General features: G+C 39.3%; 1 protein-coding gene across 1 annotated transcript; it reads left to right on the top strand.

Moving 5' to 3' along the window:
• The first annotated feature begins 624 nt into the window (after positions 1-624).
• Positions 625-1,125, top strand: LOC138875876 (uncharacterized). The gene has a single exon (XM_070154751.1). The coding sequence runs from the start codon at positions 625-627 to the stop codon at positions 1,123-1,125; it is 501 nt and encodes a 166-aa protein (XP_070010852.1).
• The last annotated feature ends 14,287 nt before the right edge of the window (positions 1,126-15,412 follow it).

Raw genomic sequence — 15,412 nt, 5'->3', positions numbered from 1 at the left:
GGAGGAATCCTGTACAGGAGGGCTCCTGATTTGGAATTACTAAGGTGTGTCGACGCAAAGGAAGCATCCAGGCTATTAGAGGAAATTTATGCAGGGACTTGCAGTCCACATATGAATGGCTTTGTTTTAGCAAAGAAAATACTCCGAGTTGGTTACTTTTGGATAACTATGGAAACAGACTGCATCCAGTATGTCCGAAAGTGCCACCGCTGCCAAATACATGCACACATGATAAAGGTGTCTCCAAATGAGCTTAATGTAACAAGCTCGATGTGGCCGTTCGCCACCTGTGGAATGGATGTTATTGGACCAATCGAATCCGCCACATCAAACGCGCATAGTTTTATCCTAGTAGCGATTGATTATTTCACCAAATGGGTTAAAGTAGCATCTTACAAGGCAGTGACTAAGAAAGTTGTGGATTTCGTCCGCGACCATATCGTGTGTCAGTTCGGAGTTCCAGAGTCAATCATTACTGATATTGGCTCCAACCTCAACAGTTATTTGATAAAATCCATGTGTGAAACCTTCAAGATCAAACACGAGAATTCTACAGCCTACAGACCTCAAATGAAAGGAGTCGTAGAGGCCGCCAACAAGAATAACAAGAAGATACTAAGGAAAATGATAGAGAAGCATAAGCAGTGGAACGAGAAGCTATCATTTGCTTTATTGGGATACCGCACCACAGTCCGCACTTCGACAGGAGCAACCTCCTATATGCTGGTCTACGGTATAGAGGCATTCATTCCCGCTGAGGTAGAAATTCCTTCCTTAAGGATCATACAGGAAGCAGAGCTCAACGACGCAGAATGGGTGAAGAGTCGTTACGAGCAACTAGCTCTTATAGATGGAAAGAGAATGAATGCAGTTTGCCACAGTCAGCTCTATCATAACAGAATGTTCAAAGCCTTCAACAAAAGATTCAAGCCGAGACAATTCACACCAGGGCAGCTGGTGTTAAAGAAAATTTTTCCGCATCAAGATGAATCCAAAGGGAAATTCTCTCCCAACTGGCAGGGTTCGTACATTATTCACCGAGTTCTGACAGGAGGGTCCCTCATACTTGCAGAAATGGATGGAGAAGTTTGGCCAAAGACGATCAATTCAGACGTAGTCAAGTGATACTATGTGTAATCTTTATGCTCTCCTTATATGACGTAATTTGAACTACGCCTGACCTGATTCCCATTTAAGAGGAGATACGTAGGCAGCCCTATGGGTTCGGTCACAATTCAGTAAAATTTCCATTTCCCCCGCTATTGGAAACTGGGGCAGAATTTTGAGGAGGACCCTCAAAATTCCGAAGTCGATTCCAGCCATTTATCATTAACAGCCGTCAGAAGCAACAACCCAGTAAACTGAGGCAGAATTTTGAGGAGGACCCTCAAAATTCCGGAGCAAGAGAAGTTGTAATGTCTTGAACCACGTCGTAGTCGTCGATTCATCTAAATAAAACTATTCTTAATTATGTACTTATTTTATGCTTTTACTAAATCTTGCATGTTTATTACTAAAATTGCCTTGTTTAGCAACGCTACCCCAGTGATATATACGGTATCACCGGATCAAAGCCCAGCAGGTCAAGCAAAGCTAGCGGGGATACGAACTAACCTTTCCCCCTTTTCAAACTCACGATTTTTCTATGGATGCAGGCACTTAAGTTGTAAAATCATCAAATATACTATAAGCTCACTCACAAAGTTCAGGAATACAACTCTCTGAACCGTTGCACTTGCTCGCAACTGCTATCCGCACAATAGTGTCCCCAGCAGGCATAATATCCCCAGCAATCACGATACCGTAATCCGCTATCAGCTAAGAAAACTCTATTGCCATTTGCCATTTTTACTTCCTGCATAAGGCTACTATTCTTCCTTTTGAGACTAAGCTCTGTCTCCATCGGCATTCTCTGCATTGCATAAGGCTACCATTCTACCTTCCGAGGTTAAGTTCTACCTCCATCTGCATTCTCTGCATTGCATAAGGCTACTATTCTGCCTTCTGAGGTTAAGCTCTACCTCCATCTACATTCTCTGCATTGCATAAGGCTACCATTCTGCCTTCCGAGACTAAGCTCTGTCTCCATCTGCATTCTCTGCATTGCATAAGGCTACCATTTTTCCTTTCGAGGTTAACCTCTACCTCCATCTTGCATGGCTGAAAGATCGCCACTTTACTTACATCTTGCATGGATGAAAGATCTCCACTTCATTTATATCTTGAATGGCTAAAAGATCACCACTATATTTACATGTTGCATGGCTGAAAGATCGCCACTTTATTTACATCTTGCATGGCTGAAAGATCGCCACTTCATTTACATCTTGCATGGCTGAAAGATCACCACTTCATTTACATCTTGCATCGGCTGAAAAATCGCCACTGCATTTATACCTAGCATCGGCTGAAAGATCGCCACTTTATTTACATTTGCATTGGCTGAAAGATTGCCACCTTATTTACATTTGCATTGGCTGAAAGATCACCACCTTATTTACATTTACACTAGCTGAAAGATCGCCACCTTATTTACATTTGCACTGGCTGAAAAATCACCACCTACTGCCTCTCATAGGCTAAAAGATCGCCAAATCATCCAAAGGCATCATTGTTCGGAGCCACCATATTCATAGCCCGAAAACATCATGCCATGGCCTGAGGACCCCTTTTATCTTTCGCATATCATTATTCAAAGGAGTTATAGTTCGGAGGCATCATTCGCATGGCCCGAGAGCACCATTTCATGGCCTGCGAATCCTTATTATACGCTTCATGGCCCAGGACGTCATGGTCTGAGGATGTCATCCTAACCGTCCAAAGACAACATTTCATGGTCTGACGGGAACTTGCATCATGTTTAAATTTCCGCACACCATATTGTTCATTTGCAGGTAAATTAGCGAGCAACGACTGTCTCAGCTGGAGCAATTCCGCTCTAGTTCCTGCAGCCCTATTAGACTTTAACCATCCATCCTAACCCAAATATCACGTCTGTCTTGGAAAATCTCCATCGGCATATTCCGCCGACGGATTCTAAACTACATATGGCCTGATTCCGGTAAGACCAGGGATATGTAGGTAGCTCAGGAGCCAAAGTTCGGTCAAATTCTTCAAACCATTCCGTTCGGTCAAAATTGACCATCATATCTTTACCCGATAACTCTTTCATCCTTCCCGGGTAAAGAGAGGCAGCTGTTGATACCCAATATTTTCTTGTATATTTTTTTATAAATGCAAAATACTTTAAAAATAGCATATCTATGCATATATAAGTGTGTCTAAATGTTTTAGTATTTTTTCTAATTTTTAAAAGATTTTTAAATCAATTTATTACCCTATTTTAGTAGTACAAAAACCAATAATTATTCCTCAAATTATCATTTTGGTGATTAACTTATGTATTTCTTATATTTATACCAAAATATAGTTAAGGTAATTTTTACACATTTTTACAAATTTATTTAGTATTTTTAATGCTAAATTGCATATAATTGCAATTTTAGCATATTGTAAGATTTAATTGCGTTTATAATTACAAAAATGATTCCAGTATTTTTATTTAATAGCTATACATTATTAATTAGTTTGGTACCTTTAATTTATTTCTAGAAATCATTTACTATTTTTTATAAAATGAAAAGGGGAAAAGTGGCTATTTAAATACTAGCCCTATTTCATTTCAATTGTAGCCCAAATCAACCCCCCAATTAAACCCAATTGCAATTTTAAATTACCCGACCCCTGACCCGTTTATCCAACCCGCCCGGCTCCCATTTTTATCCAGGCCGTTGATCAAAATGATCAACACCCACGATTCTACCTTTCCTTTTTTAATTCACAAACACCTCAACCGTAAACTCATTTTCATTCACCCGCCGCCTCTGAAACCCCTCTCCTCTCTCAAACTCTCTCGAACCTTCCCTAACCCTAGCTACCTCTCATCATCTTCCTCCTCGAAACCCACCGGAAACCATGACTTCCCAAGCTGTGAGGGCCCTATACTCACCTCTCCTTGCTCTTACACACCTGATACCTGAAGATTCGAGGCCAAGCCTCGAAGGTTTGAACCCAGACCTCTGACGATTGAAGGTTCCAGAGTCATCGCCGACCTTGCTCCGGTGTACCATGGTGTTTTGAGCCTGGTTCTGACCTCTCCTACTCAGATCGGTGACCTTGTCAAAGCCTTTCTCATTTCTAGAGTTCTTCTGAAACCCTAAACCTTTGAGATTTTCTCCAATCTCTTTAGATCCGTTGTGTATCTATTCTCTCTTTGAGTTTTCAAACGATCTCCTTAACTTTTGTTCCAAAAATTACTTTTCAAAGTCTTTCTTTTACGATTTAGGGTTTTCTGAAAATGCTTAAGTGTTTCTCTGACTTTCTTTTCCTTTTGTTTTGTGTATATTTGCCTCTACTGTGTTCTATGTTTTCCTTCTACCATGTATGTTCTTCTACTGTGCTTTATATATTCCGTTCTTGTATGTTCTTCTCCTGTGCTTTCTATACTATGTTCTTGTATGCTTTTCTACTATGTCCTGTTATTTTCTTCTACTATGTTCTAGTATTTTTCGCCTACTTATTCATCTATTGTGTTCTTAAATGTTCTTACTATTTTTCTTCTATTAAACTTTGTTTAAGTTTCTTTTAAAAGGATCTTCTTAAGCATGCTTTCTTCTATTGTTCTTATCAGTCTTTTCTCATCATGTTTCGAATTAGTTTCTTTACTCTGTTTGCCTTGATCCCCTCTACTGTATGTACATGCTATTCATGAGTTCTGTTGCTGGAAGAAGCATGTTATAAGTTTCTGTTCATTTCTGAAACCTCTTAACATGTTTCGAGTCGACTACTTGCCTTCTCATCTCTGTACTTGATTCTAGGTGGAAACCCTAGAATTTGGGGGTTCTGCCGAGGTTTGATTGAACTAGGGTTTTATTTTAGAACCCTTAACTCTTTCAGACTGACTTTGAGTCTCTGAACTGAGTTTGGACATCTTTGTTTTCATACAATGCTGAACTTTTTGCTAAACTCTTCTACACTGGATTTTTTCTACCAATTTACATGACAATCTTCTTTCATGCTCACATGCTCCTTATATATGATGAATTTTCCTCTAAACAGTTTTCAAATTTGCAATTAGTGCAAACTTCCTTCTGAATATAGCTTGATTGATTTCTTTCCTTCTTTTACTTATTTCCTCTGTTACTCGACTTAAGTAAAACCTTTCTTCATCTTTTCTGACTTGCTTCATTCATACCAAATCTTAGACCTTGTGATTTACTGGCTGTTAATTGACTCCCTTACCTTATTTGCACAAACTGTGTACTATCAAAACCCTGTCCTTAAATAACCTTTATGTATTTGCCCTCAATTGTATATTTTACACAAATTATTTATTCAATTCCTTTCCTTAAATGGTTTTACTCGTTTTGAATCTGAATCCCTTAATTAAGGGAAGCATTGTGTAATTGATTGACAATTAGTTTTCAAACTATTTTCTTACCTTGTTTCTGCCTATTTTCTACACTATAAAAGACACGATCCTTTTCACAAACACGGACTTCAGACTTCACAATTTCACAATCTCTTCTGAACTCACACTTATAGTATTCTGTCTTCCTATTTGCACTTTGGCTTTTACAAGACTACTGCTTTTTCTACTTATTTCTTTGAAACTGGTATGTCCTGATTTAAGTTTCAGCATCACCCCAATGTGTTTACTTACAGTCTTTGTATCCATGTCTACTTTATTGTTTTATGTAGAGTTCAACATTTAGCTTAGTATGCCTACATTCTACTACCTGTTTCTATTGTGAATCTTTGCTCTCTATCCCATTACCCCTATGTGTTTGTAAACAGTGGCTTAGGGCATGGCAATATGAGTTGTTGTCCATGAACTGAGCTTTGAACCAATGGGATCTTAACCTTTTAACAGGTTGGAGGGTGTGCCAGCATATCCCATGGTTGGGTATGCCCATTAGCCTGCTCTTCTTGTGCTCTCGCGATCCCTCATTCCCTATATCCCTATGTGTACTGTTTCCTTTCCCTTTTCCCCTTTCAGAATTCTGAACTTGCACTCTCTCGTAGTCTCTAAGTTCTGTCCCCCTCTTGTGAGCCTTGCTTTGGGACCTTGAGTTCCCTCTGAACTTGGACACCTGAGGGCTGGCCCTTCCACACTGCACTTTGGCTTAATATGGCGGTACATTTGGATATAAGCACTGCCCGGAGTTCTTATGAAACTCTTAGGGAACTCATACACACCCAAGTGGTAGAAAGGCTTTGAAACATGGTCTTTGGAGTTTGTTTACTTCATACTTCAGACAGGAAGTCTGAATCAGGCTCTCCTTTGTTGTAATTTTCAACTTCTGATGTATTTTCCTTACTTTATTTTTTCTGGACTGTAATAACTTTGTAATGAACTATTGAGATGGCTAGTGAAAAATGGGGGGAATAACTATGTATGTAAAAGGGGTACATATCCTACTCATAGGGAATTTCTAATCTCTGCATATCACATAGATATCCTGCCTATTGGAATTCTGCACTTTCATATGTAGATACTATGCCTATAAGGAATTCTACAGCCATATAGATATCCTGCCTATAGTTTTCTTAAATATTGCAGTCACATGGATGTCCTGCCTATAGTTAAATTTCTGCATCTCTCATATAGATACCATGCTCATAGTTAACTGGAAATCTGAATCTGCATATGCATCTGTCACTAGGCAAACCTCTTTATAGGGCTTAAATAACTAATTGTATCTAGATATCATGTTTATAGGCTTAAACGAAGTACATCATTTAGATGTCGTGCCTATAGGATTTCTGCACTCTTGCTATGTCTGTAAAAGTGTCCAAAATCGACAACACATAGAAAGCATGCCTATAGGAGCTTTAATCGAATCTGAACCGCTTCATTTTCTTATAAGTTCAAAACCAGTCACAAATGACTTGTTCTCTTTTGCTAAAACTCACCTTTCTTTAATAACAAACGATTTTTTTCTTAAACCAGTATGTATTCATGTTTACTTCATTATTTCTAGAATCAGTAGATATCATGCCTATAGTGTCTTCGTCTAACATTTAGGCAAGCCATAGTGTGAAAATTTATAAAGTGAAGCAGATTTTATATGCTATAACCAACAGGCAAGCCTAACTCGGGCTTCTTATCTGAACTATGTAATAAAACAGTTTGCCTCGATCCTTTAAGTTTAATCAGACCCTAAACAGTATGTGTAAGTCATGCTAACTACTTGCTTTTTCTCTGCTAAAGGAGGTCTGTTTGAGCCTTTTCATTTGTTTATATGCTTCCCCATACTTTCCAAATATGTTTTGTTTGTCGCCTTAGTATGTTTACCTTTTGAAACTACAAATAAGCCCAACATACCTCCCTTTTAGGATTAGTAGTCCTAAATGCCTTCGGGACTGATAAGATTGGGGCGGGTAATAGCATGCAATAAGTAAACGAGACCATTTCGCGCTTTAATACCTCAACGGGGTGGGAAAGGGTAGATATAGATATGATGACCACGCGATAACATCTCGTGTAGCCCCCCTCATTGAGGAGTGATTACCGGATGTTGTGTGGGGTGATCCTTATTATTAATGAACCTAGGACCCCTCTTCCTTTTGTTTTCTTCGTTTCTCTTAAATCTTTTTTTTAAATCATTTATTTTAAGAAAATCAACTCTTTTAGTTCCTTTTTCTTACTTTTGTTTATTACGTGAAAAATCCCCTCTTATTTGAAGCCTTTATTTGCCTATATGTTGTTCGTACTTAAAGTCACAATAATAGCTTGGCCGGGAACCACACTAGTGGATCTTGAGGGGTGCCTAATACCTTCTCCTTGAGATAATTTCAAGCCCTTATCCAATCTCTGGTTGTTCAGATCAAACCTTCCCTAGTGTCCTAATGCACTCAAATCATTAGGTGGCGACTCTTCACTTCAAACCCAATTCTCGAAAGGGAACGAGTTGTCCTCCCAAATGTCATAAACCCGATTTCGCAAGAAAAAGGGGGCGAGACAGTAGCATGTTTAAGCCGACCACACTTGGATAGGCAAATATTAGGTTTTCTTTTTTTTCTTTTATTTGACGTAAGAGGTCGTCCCTTTTAGTTTATATTTAGGGGAATGCCTCGCAGATTTTGTATATATTTTTATTCAGGGGTATGCCCTCAGGTGAATGTAATGGAGGCCACAACTACACCATGGGGGAAGTATAGTGCAGGTTAGCTTAGGATTTTTTTATTTTTTATTTTTCTTTTATTAGGTGGGGACAACCTTCAGCCTCTTCTGTGTTTATTTTTGCTTTTCGTGTGTTTCTACCTGTAACAACTCGGCCAGTTATTTTAAGAATTTATTCCCCGATCCCCTATTAATTGTTTTCCCCGTGTTGGTTTCTACTATTGTGAGTTGCCAGGAGGAATTATTGGGAGTTTCGGAGAGTTTTGGGATACTTAGTCCCTAAATGAGAGATTAAGTTTTGGAAATTTGATCGTAGTCAGAACTGTGTGAAGACGGCCTCGGAATAGAATTCTGATGGTTCTGTTAGCTCTATTGGGTGATTTTGGGTTTAGGACCGTCTCAGATGGTTTTTTGGAGGTCCGTAGCTAATTTAGGTTTGAAATGCCAAAAGTTGAATTTTTAAAGTTTTCAGTTCGATAGTGAGATTTTGATCCGAGGGTCGGAATGGAATTCCGGAAGTTGGAGTAGCTCCATAGTGTTCAATGTGACGTGTGTGCAAAATTTCAGGTCATTCGGACGATGTTTGATAGACTTTTTGATCGAAAGCGTATTTTGAGAGTTTTTGAAGTTCTTAGGCTTGAATCCGATGCTAAATTTGTGTTTTGATGTTGTTTTGAGCGTTCCGAAGATTGGAACAAGTTTGAATGATGTTTTAGGATTGGTTGGCATATTTGGTTGAGGTCCCGGGGGCGTCAGGTGTGTTTCTGATGCCTAACGGGGCATTTTGGGACTTGTTGAAATTGCAGAAAAATTGCAGCAGCCCAGTTTTGGTTTCCTTCTTCGCATTCGCGAGTAGGATCCCACGTTCACAAAGAGGAGCTGGGGCTGGGGGAGATTTTGTGCTTCACATTCGCGAAGAGTCTCCCGCGTTTGCGAAACTAGGAGGTTTCATACCTATACGTTTGCGATGGTGTTCCCGCGTTCGCGTAGGAAGAGGAGGCTGTGCATCGCGTTCGCGTCCCGTGTATCCCGTTCGCAATGAAGTAATCTGGACCTAAGAAAATTTGTGCTTCGCGAATGCGAGGAGCCTTCCGCGTTCGCGAAGAAGGAATATCTGGGTAGTATTTAAATAGCCCATCCGCGACCCTTTTTCATTTTTCCACCATTTTTGAACGGTATTGAAGCTTTTCAGGGTTATTTTTGAGGAAACCAAAGGGGAATCACTTGGAGGTAACATTTTTGACTTCATAACTCGTTTATATGTGATTAAAAACCTAATTAGTGGTGAAACATTTTTGGAAAAATGGGTAATTCGGGCTTAAGATTAAGAGACCTTAACATTGGTATTTGAGGGGTCAATCGAACTCTGATTTCAGTGTTCTTGTTATGTATAGACTCGTGCGAGTACAATGTTTCTGAAAATTTAAATTTCACTCGATTTCGAGACGTGGGACCTAGGGGCTTTTTGGTCATTTTACCTAATTTTGCGTATTAGCTTAGAATTTCTTTGTAGAATCAGTTACTTGAAGTGTTATTTACATTATGCAATTGAATTGAATAGATTTGATCCTTTTGGAATCGAGTACGCATGGCAAGAACGTAGTTTCAGGTTGACTTTTGAGCCTGTTCGAGGTAAGTGGCTTGCCTTACCTTGTGTGGGGGACATTCCCCTTAGGATTTGGTATTGTGGTAATTGAAATGCCTTGTACGTGAGGTGACAAGTGCGTACTTGTGCTAATTATTGAAAAATCTTATTTTCACTTAAGTAGCTTAAATTGTGTTTTACTTTCTTGCTTACTATACTTGAAATTTAAATCTGCTGTTAGCTTAGAAAAGCATGTTTAATTTACTTAATTGCTTTATTGTTTAAACTGCCATAATTGTATTATGTGAAGCATGTTAGGTTAGAATTACCTTTTTTACTTGATACGAAATTTAGCTTAATTGAGTATTCCTTGTGTTGTTGTTGTGTGTTTTACTTTGGGACTATGGGACGACATCCCGAGAGATCCCCTGTATATATTGATGATTTGAATTGAGGTGGGGGATACCGAGAGATCCCTAGCGCATATATTGAGGATACCAAAAGATCCTCGGGATACCAAGAGATCCCTGGCATGTATTGAGGGTATTAAGAGATCCTCGGGATACTGGGAGATCCCCAATTATTGTTTTTGAGAAAAGTGGTATTCCTAGTTATTGTTTTCTATTTCTGTTTTAGTTGTAGTTATCCTTATTATCATGTATTGATTCTTGTGGTTATCTTTCAACTGTACTTCTTTATCTTATACTGTCACATCTTATATTTTATTTAATCTCAGTAGGGCTCTGACCTTCCTCGTCACTACCCGATCGAGGTTAGGCTTGGCACTTACTGGGCACCGCTGTGGTGTACTCATGCCCTTTCTATGCATGTTTTACATGTGCAGATCCAGGTACCTCCATTCAGACTCATCACGCTTGAGACGAGGCGCTTGTAGAGACTCTGAGGTATATCTGCCGCATCCGCAGACCGAAGAGTCCTTTTCTACTCCCTCTTTTTAGTATTAGCCATTTTGTATTTTCCTTTCCTTTGTTAGATATTCTGGAGTTAGATACTAGTAGACATTCAAAGGCTTGTGATCATGAGATTCCGGGTTGTGGGAAATGTGTTCAGAGTTTGAGAGTTGTTATTGTGTATGTCGAGCGACACTTTTAAACACTATTTTATTTAACTATTTTGTTCTTATTATTTTCTTCCGCAAATTGGTTTATTTTCCACATTGTTAGGCTTACCTAGTCGTAGAAACTAGGTGTCGTCACGGTGGTTCACGAAGGGTGAACCGGGGTCGTGACCTCAGTCTGAGTATTTCTAAAAGCTGACTTGATCATGTACGCAACCGTACTAGTTACGGAACTCAGGGAATGCCTAACACCTTCTCCTCCAGTCAAATGAACCCCCTTATCTAGAATCTCTAGTACAGACTTAGTTTTTGAGTCCAAAGTGTTTTAAAAGAGAAAATTGTTTTTAAACGGTGACCTGAAACACCGAAACCAAATGTCAAGTGGAAACTCTAAAATATCTTTTAAAACACAATTTTGTCTCTTTCGAACTTGAAAACCCTTTTGAGCTATACAAATCTTTTTATTCATTTTAAAGAGGTTTAGTGAAGTAGAAAAGAGGTGTGACACTAGTGAAAGGTGATGTTGGCCCACACGACATTGTGGTGAGACGGCTTAGCCGATCGGGCAGAGATCGGATGCCATGCCGCGCACATTGTGTTGTTGTGTTTAATGTCGAGCCTCATACTTTAGGGTGAGAGGGCTTAGCCGATCGGTCCAACATCGAGCTTCGTGTTATAAGAACGGTGATGTATCGGTACTAAAGATATCCAACCTAAAACATTGACTTTACTTGAAGATTTACCCCACTCTTGACTTGGTATTGTATTATTATTTGGTTTTTCTCATTGATTTCATGTTTCTCTCCTTTTTGTATTGTTACTCTATTTCTTGACAGGGTGTTTGGCCTTGCATACTAGTACTATTCCATATGTACTAACGTTCCTTTTGCCGGGGACACTGCATATTTAATGGATGCAGGCACAGCAGGCGGCATTGATCAATGATAGCGGTACACCCTCTTCTCAGCTTACTTGGTGAGCTCCACTTCATATCAAGGTCTTATGTCTTTTGCTTCATATGTATAGTGTTTTGAGGTATAGCCGGGGCCTTGTCACCGAAACTATCATATTACTCTCTTTGTATCAATTATAGGCTCCGTAGACATAGTGTGGGTTGTATTTTATTTTGGGTAAGTTAAACTAGAAATATTGTACTTGTAACATATGTTTCCATTTCTAATCTACGAATATGTAATATATTTTGGAAATCCTTAATAAAGTAATATTGGTAACGAAATTGGTGTTGTACATGAAATCCTCTCATTGTCTAACTAAGGGTATACAACTTCACTTTATTCATCGGTAATGTTTGGTAGAAAGCATCAAGTAGGCTTGCTTAACTGGGATATCTCGGTTGAGCGTCGGTCGCACTCCCCAAGTTCGGGGCGTGACAATTGGCATACATCTACTTCAAATTGGATAACAGAGTACCTCTTGAAGCTATCCAGTTAAGGCAATTTCCTTTTTCTTTAAAAGGAGACGCCAAGACTTGGTTGCGAAGTTTCTCTCAAGGGTCCATAACCACATGGGACTAGAGGACTCTGTCACGACCCAAAACTCACTATAGGTCGTGATGACGCCTAACGTCGCCATTAGGCAAGCCAATGGTGAACAATCAAGTTAATTGTCCATTTTATTACTTTCAAAACCATAAATTTTATTAGGTAAAGAAATTTACGCATTTAAAATCATGGATACATACATAATTAGTAAGGCACAAAAATAAAAGGTGATAATAATATGCAAATCCGTAAACATCAACTACAATATCCCAAAATCGGTGTCACAAGTACATGAGCATTTACTAAGGAGTACAATAATAATACAACATTTGCTTGGAATGTGAATTAGATAGGATAAAGTAGATAATACAACGGAGACTCTGTGGACTACAATACGCAGCCTAAAATGCAGCTCACCATAAAGTCTCCTCAGCAGTTGTGTCTACGCACCAAGATGACCACCAAATGAACCGGTCAGACCCGCACATTTAGTGAAAAAATATAGCATGAGTACGTAAATCAATGTGTACCTAGTAAGTATCTAGTCTAACCCTAGAGAAGTAGTGACAAGGGGTTGACATCGACACTTACTAGTGGTCCTATAAACCTGTATGATAAATCATAAACAGATATGATGTACAACAGTAATAATGAGGTAAAATGGTAACTAACATAATTCTGCAACATTTCTTTTGACGATTTAAATCTCTCAAATCTACTGTGTATCTCAATAGATCAGAAATATCAAATATAATCTCAAATAAACAAGGAATACCATATAAATTCTAGGCCACAATAAAAGGGGAATCTCATAAATATCCGGACTGCTAGCAGTATCATGCACGATTACATCGAGGTCATACGACCTGATCTAGAGTGGTGTGTACACTGCCGAGGGTCGACCGGCGTGAACCAAAGATGCATCTCGTTATTATATCGAGGCGTTCGACCCGTTCAATAAGAAAGGAAGAAACCTATCGAGTTATGATTCATGTGCTTACAACACGAGTACAGGAGCATAACTTAAACATGACTTTTAATGTTTATTAAATATGTCCCTAAATAACTCAAGGTGATAAAGCTCGGCCTAATATATTTCCAAATCAATTTCAATTCATAATTTACTTAATTAAGCTAGCAAAAAATGAGTTCAAGTAATTCAAATATTACATGATAATGTCCTAAGTCTACCCGGAATAAACATGCTTTTAGCTACGTAAGGACTCTCATCATCTCGTGCGCACATAGCACCCACAACTAGTAGCACATAACAAATTTTAATACCTACGGGGTGGTTTCCCCCATACAAAGTTAGACAGGAGACTTACCTCGCTCTAAAGTTCCATAACTAGCTCCAACACCTCTCTAACTCCTCAATTCAAATCCAAACAATTCAAAACTATTCAAACAACCTACAAACTAATAAGAATATACTCCAACACTCACAATTAATTAATTTATAAAAAATTCAACTTCGCTCAAAAAGTAAACAAAGTCAACCCTCGAGCCCACTTGCCCGGATTCCAAAAAGTCTTGGAGATAATCCTTACCCATAATACCACGAACTTAAATATATAATTTAATCCTAATTCCATGTCCAATTTTGTGGTCAAAATCCAAAAATACCAAATTCTAGGTTTTCTACCAAAAACCCACAATTTCCGTAACTTTTCATGTTTTACATCCACATATAATCCATGTATTTAACTCACAATATGTAGGAAAATCTTACCTTAAGATTGATGATGAAAATGGCTCCTCCAAAATTCCTAAAAAGCGCTCAATCAAGAGAGATATGAGTTGAAAATGAGAAAATATCGACCTTGCAAGCTTATAATCTGCCTAGACGCCCTTCTACACGAACTTGGCAAGTCCTTCGCATTCACAGCACAACCATCTTCCGCCCTCAAATCCTTCTTCGCCGTCACGAAGACAGGTTCGCGAATGTAATTCCTTACCAAGCCTGACCATTGCGAACGGGGCACCATCCTTGCGAACACGTAGGCCAAGACTCTCAGGCCTAGTTTCTCTTACGCGAACACGACTAGTCCATCGTGAACACGGAGCACAACTGTCCAAACCTTTGGAAATGCGACTGCCTTATCACAAACGGGTTGAACCAAAAGGCCTCCAGTCAAAATCCTTTTTCGCGAACACGTCTCTCCCTCCGTGTTTGCGAAGAACAAAACCAGTACCGGCAAACCAGCAACAACAAATCATTCAAACTTCATCTGAAACCACCCCAAAACACACCCGGGGCCCCGTCCAGTCACACCAATCAGTCCCAAGACATGACACGAACCTTCTCAAGGCCTCAAATCACACCAAACAACATCCAACTATCAAAAACCTTCTTTTAACTTTTAAACTTCAAACTTTGCCGAACGTGTCCAAATTACACTTTAACATCCCAAAATGATGCCATAATTTACGTGCAAGTCACAAGATACAAACCTGTTCTAAGGCTCGGACCCCCAAACAGACATCAATAACACCAAAGTCCACTTCAAACCAAACTTAGGAAATTCAAAAATCTTTAAAATGCCAACTTTCCACAATAAGCGCCAAAGTGCTCTTGGACTACCAATACTCAACCCGAATATACACCTAATTCTCAAATCGTCATACGAACCTATTGAAACCTTCAAATCCCAATTCTGAGGTCATTTACTCAAAAGGGAAACCTTCGTTAACTCTTCCAACTTAAAGCTTCCGAATTGAGAATTTTCCATCCGAATCAACTCCGAACTTCCCAAAAAAAAATTCCGACTATGCGTACAAGTCATAAAACATGAAGTGAAGCTACTCGAGGCATCAAACCGTCGGACGACACACTAGAGCTCAAAATGACCAGCCGGGTCATTATATTCTCCCCCACTTAAATACGCGTTCGTCCTCGAACATGCCAAGAACCGTACCGGAGTTTCCGAAAACCATTGTTTATCACCTCATGCACCTACCCTTGCCACCACAACCCAGGTGAGCACACTAGCTTGAGCCCGACTGAAGATCCTTCTTGTTACCTTAGCCCACATGCCTTAGAGCCAAATTCTAACATCTAG

This window comes from Nicotiana sylvestris, chromosome 8 (assembly GCF_000393655.2).
Source record: "Nicotiana sylvestris chromosome 8, ASM39365v2, whole genome shotgun sequence".
Classification (NCBI taxonomy): domain Eukaryota; kingdom Viridiplantae; phylum Streptophyta; class Magnoliopsida; order Solanales; family Solanaceae; genus Nicotiana; species Nicotiana sylvestris.
This window is presented reverse-complemented; position numbering and strand designations above follow the sequence as displayed.

Bases quoted from the DNA above. Each gene is read 5' to 3' on its own strand.
- LOC138875876 (XM_070154751.1), top strand. From the start codon at position 625: ATGATAGAGAAGCATAAGCAGTGGAACGAGAAGCTATCATTTGCTTTA.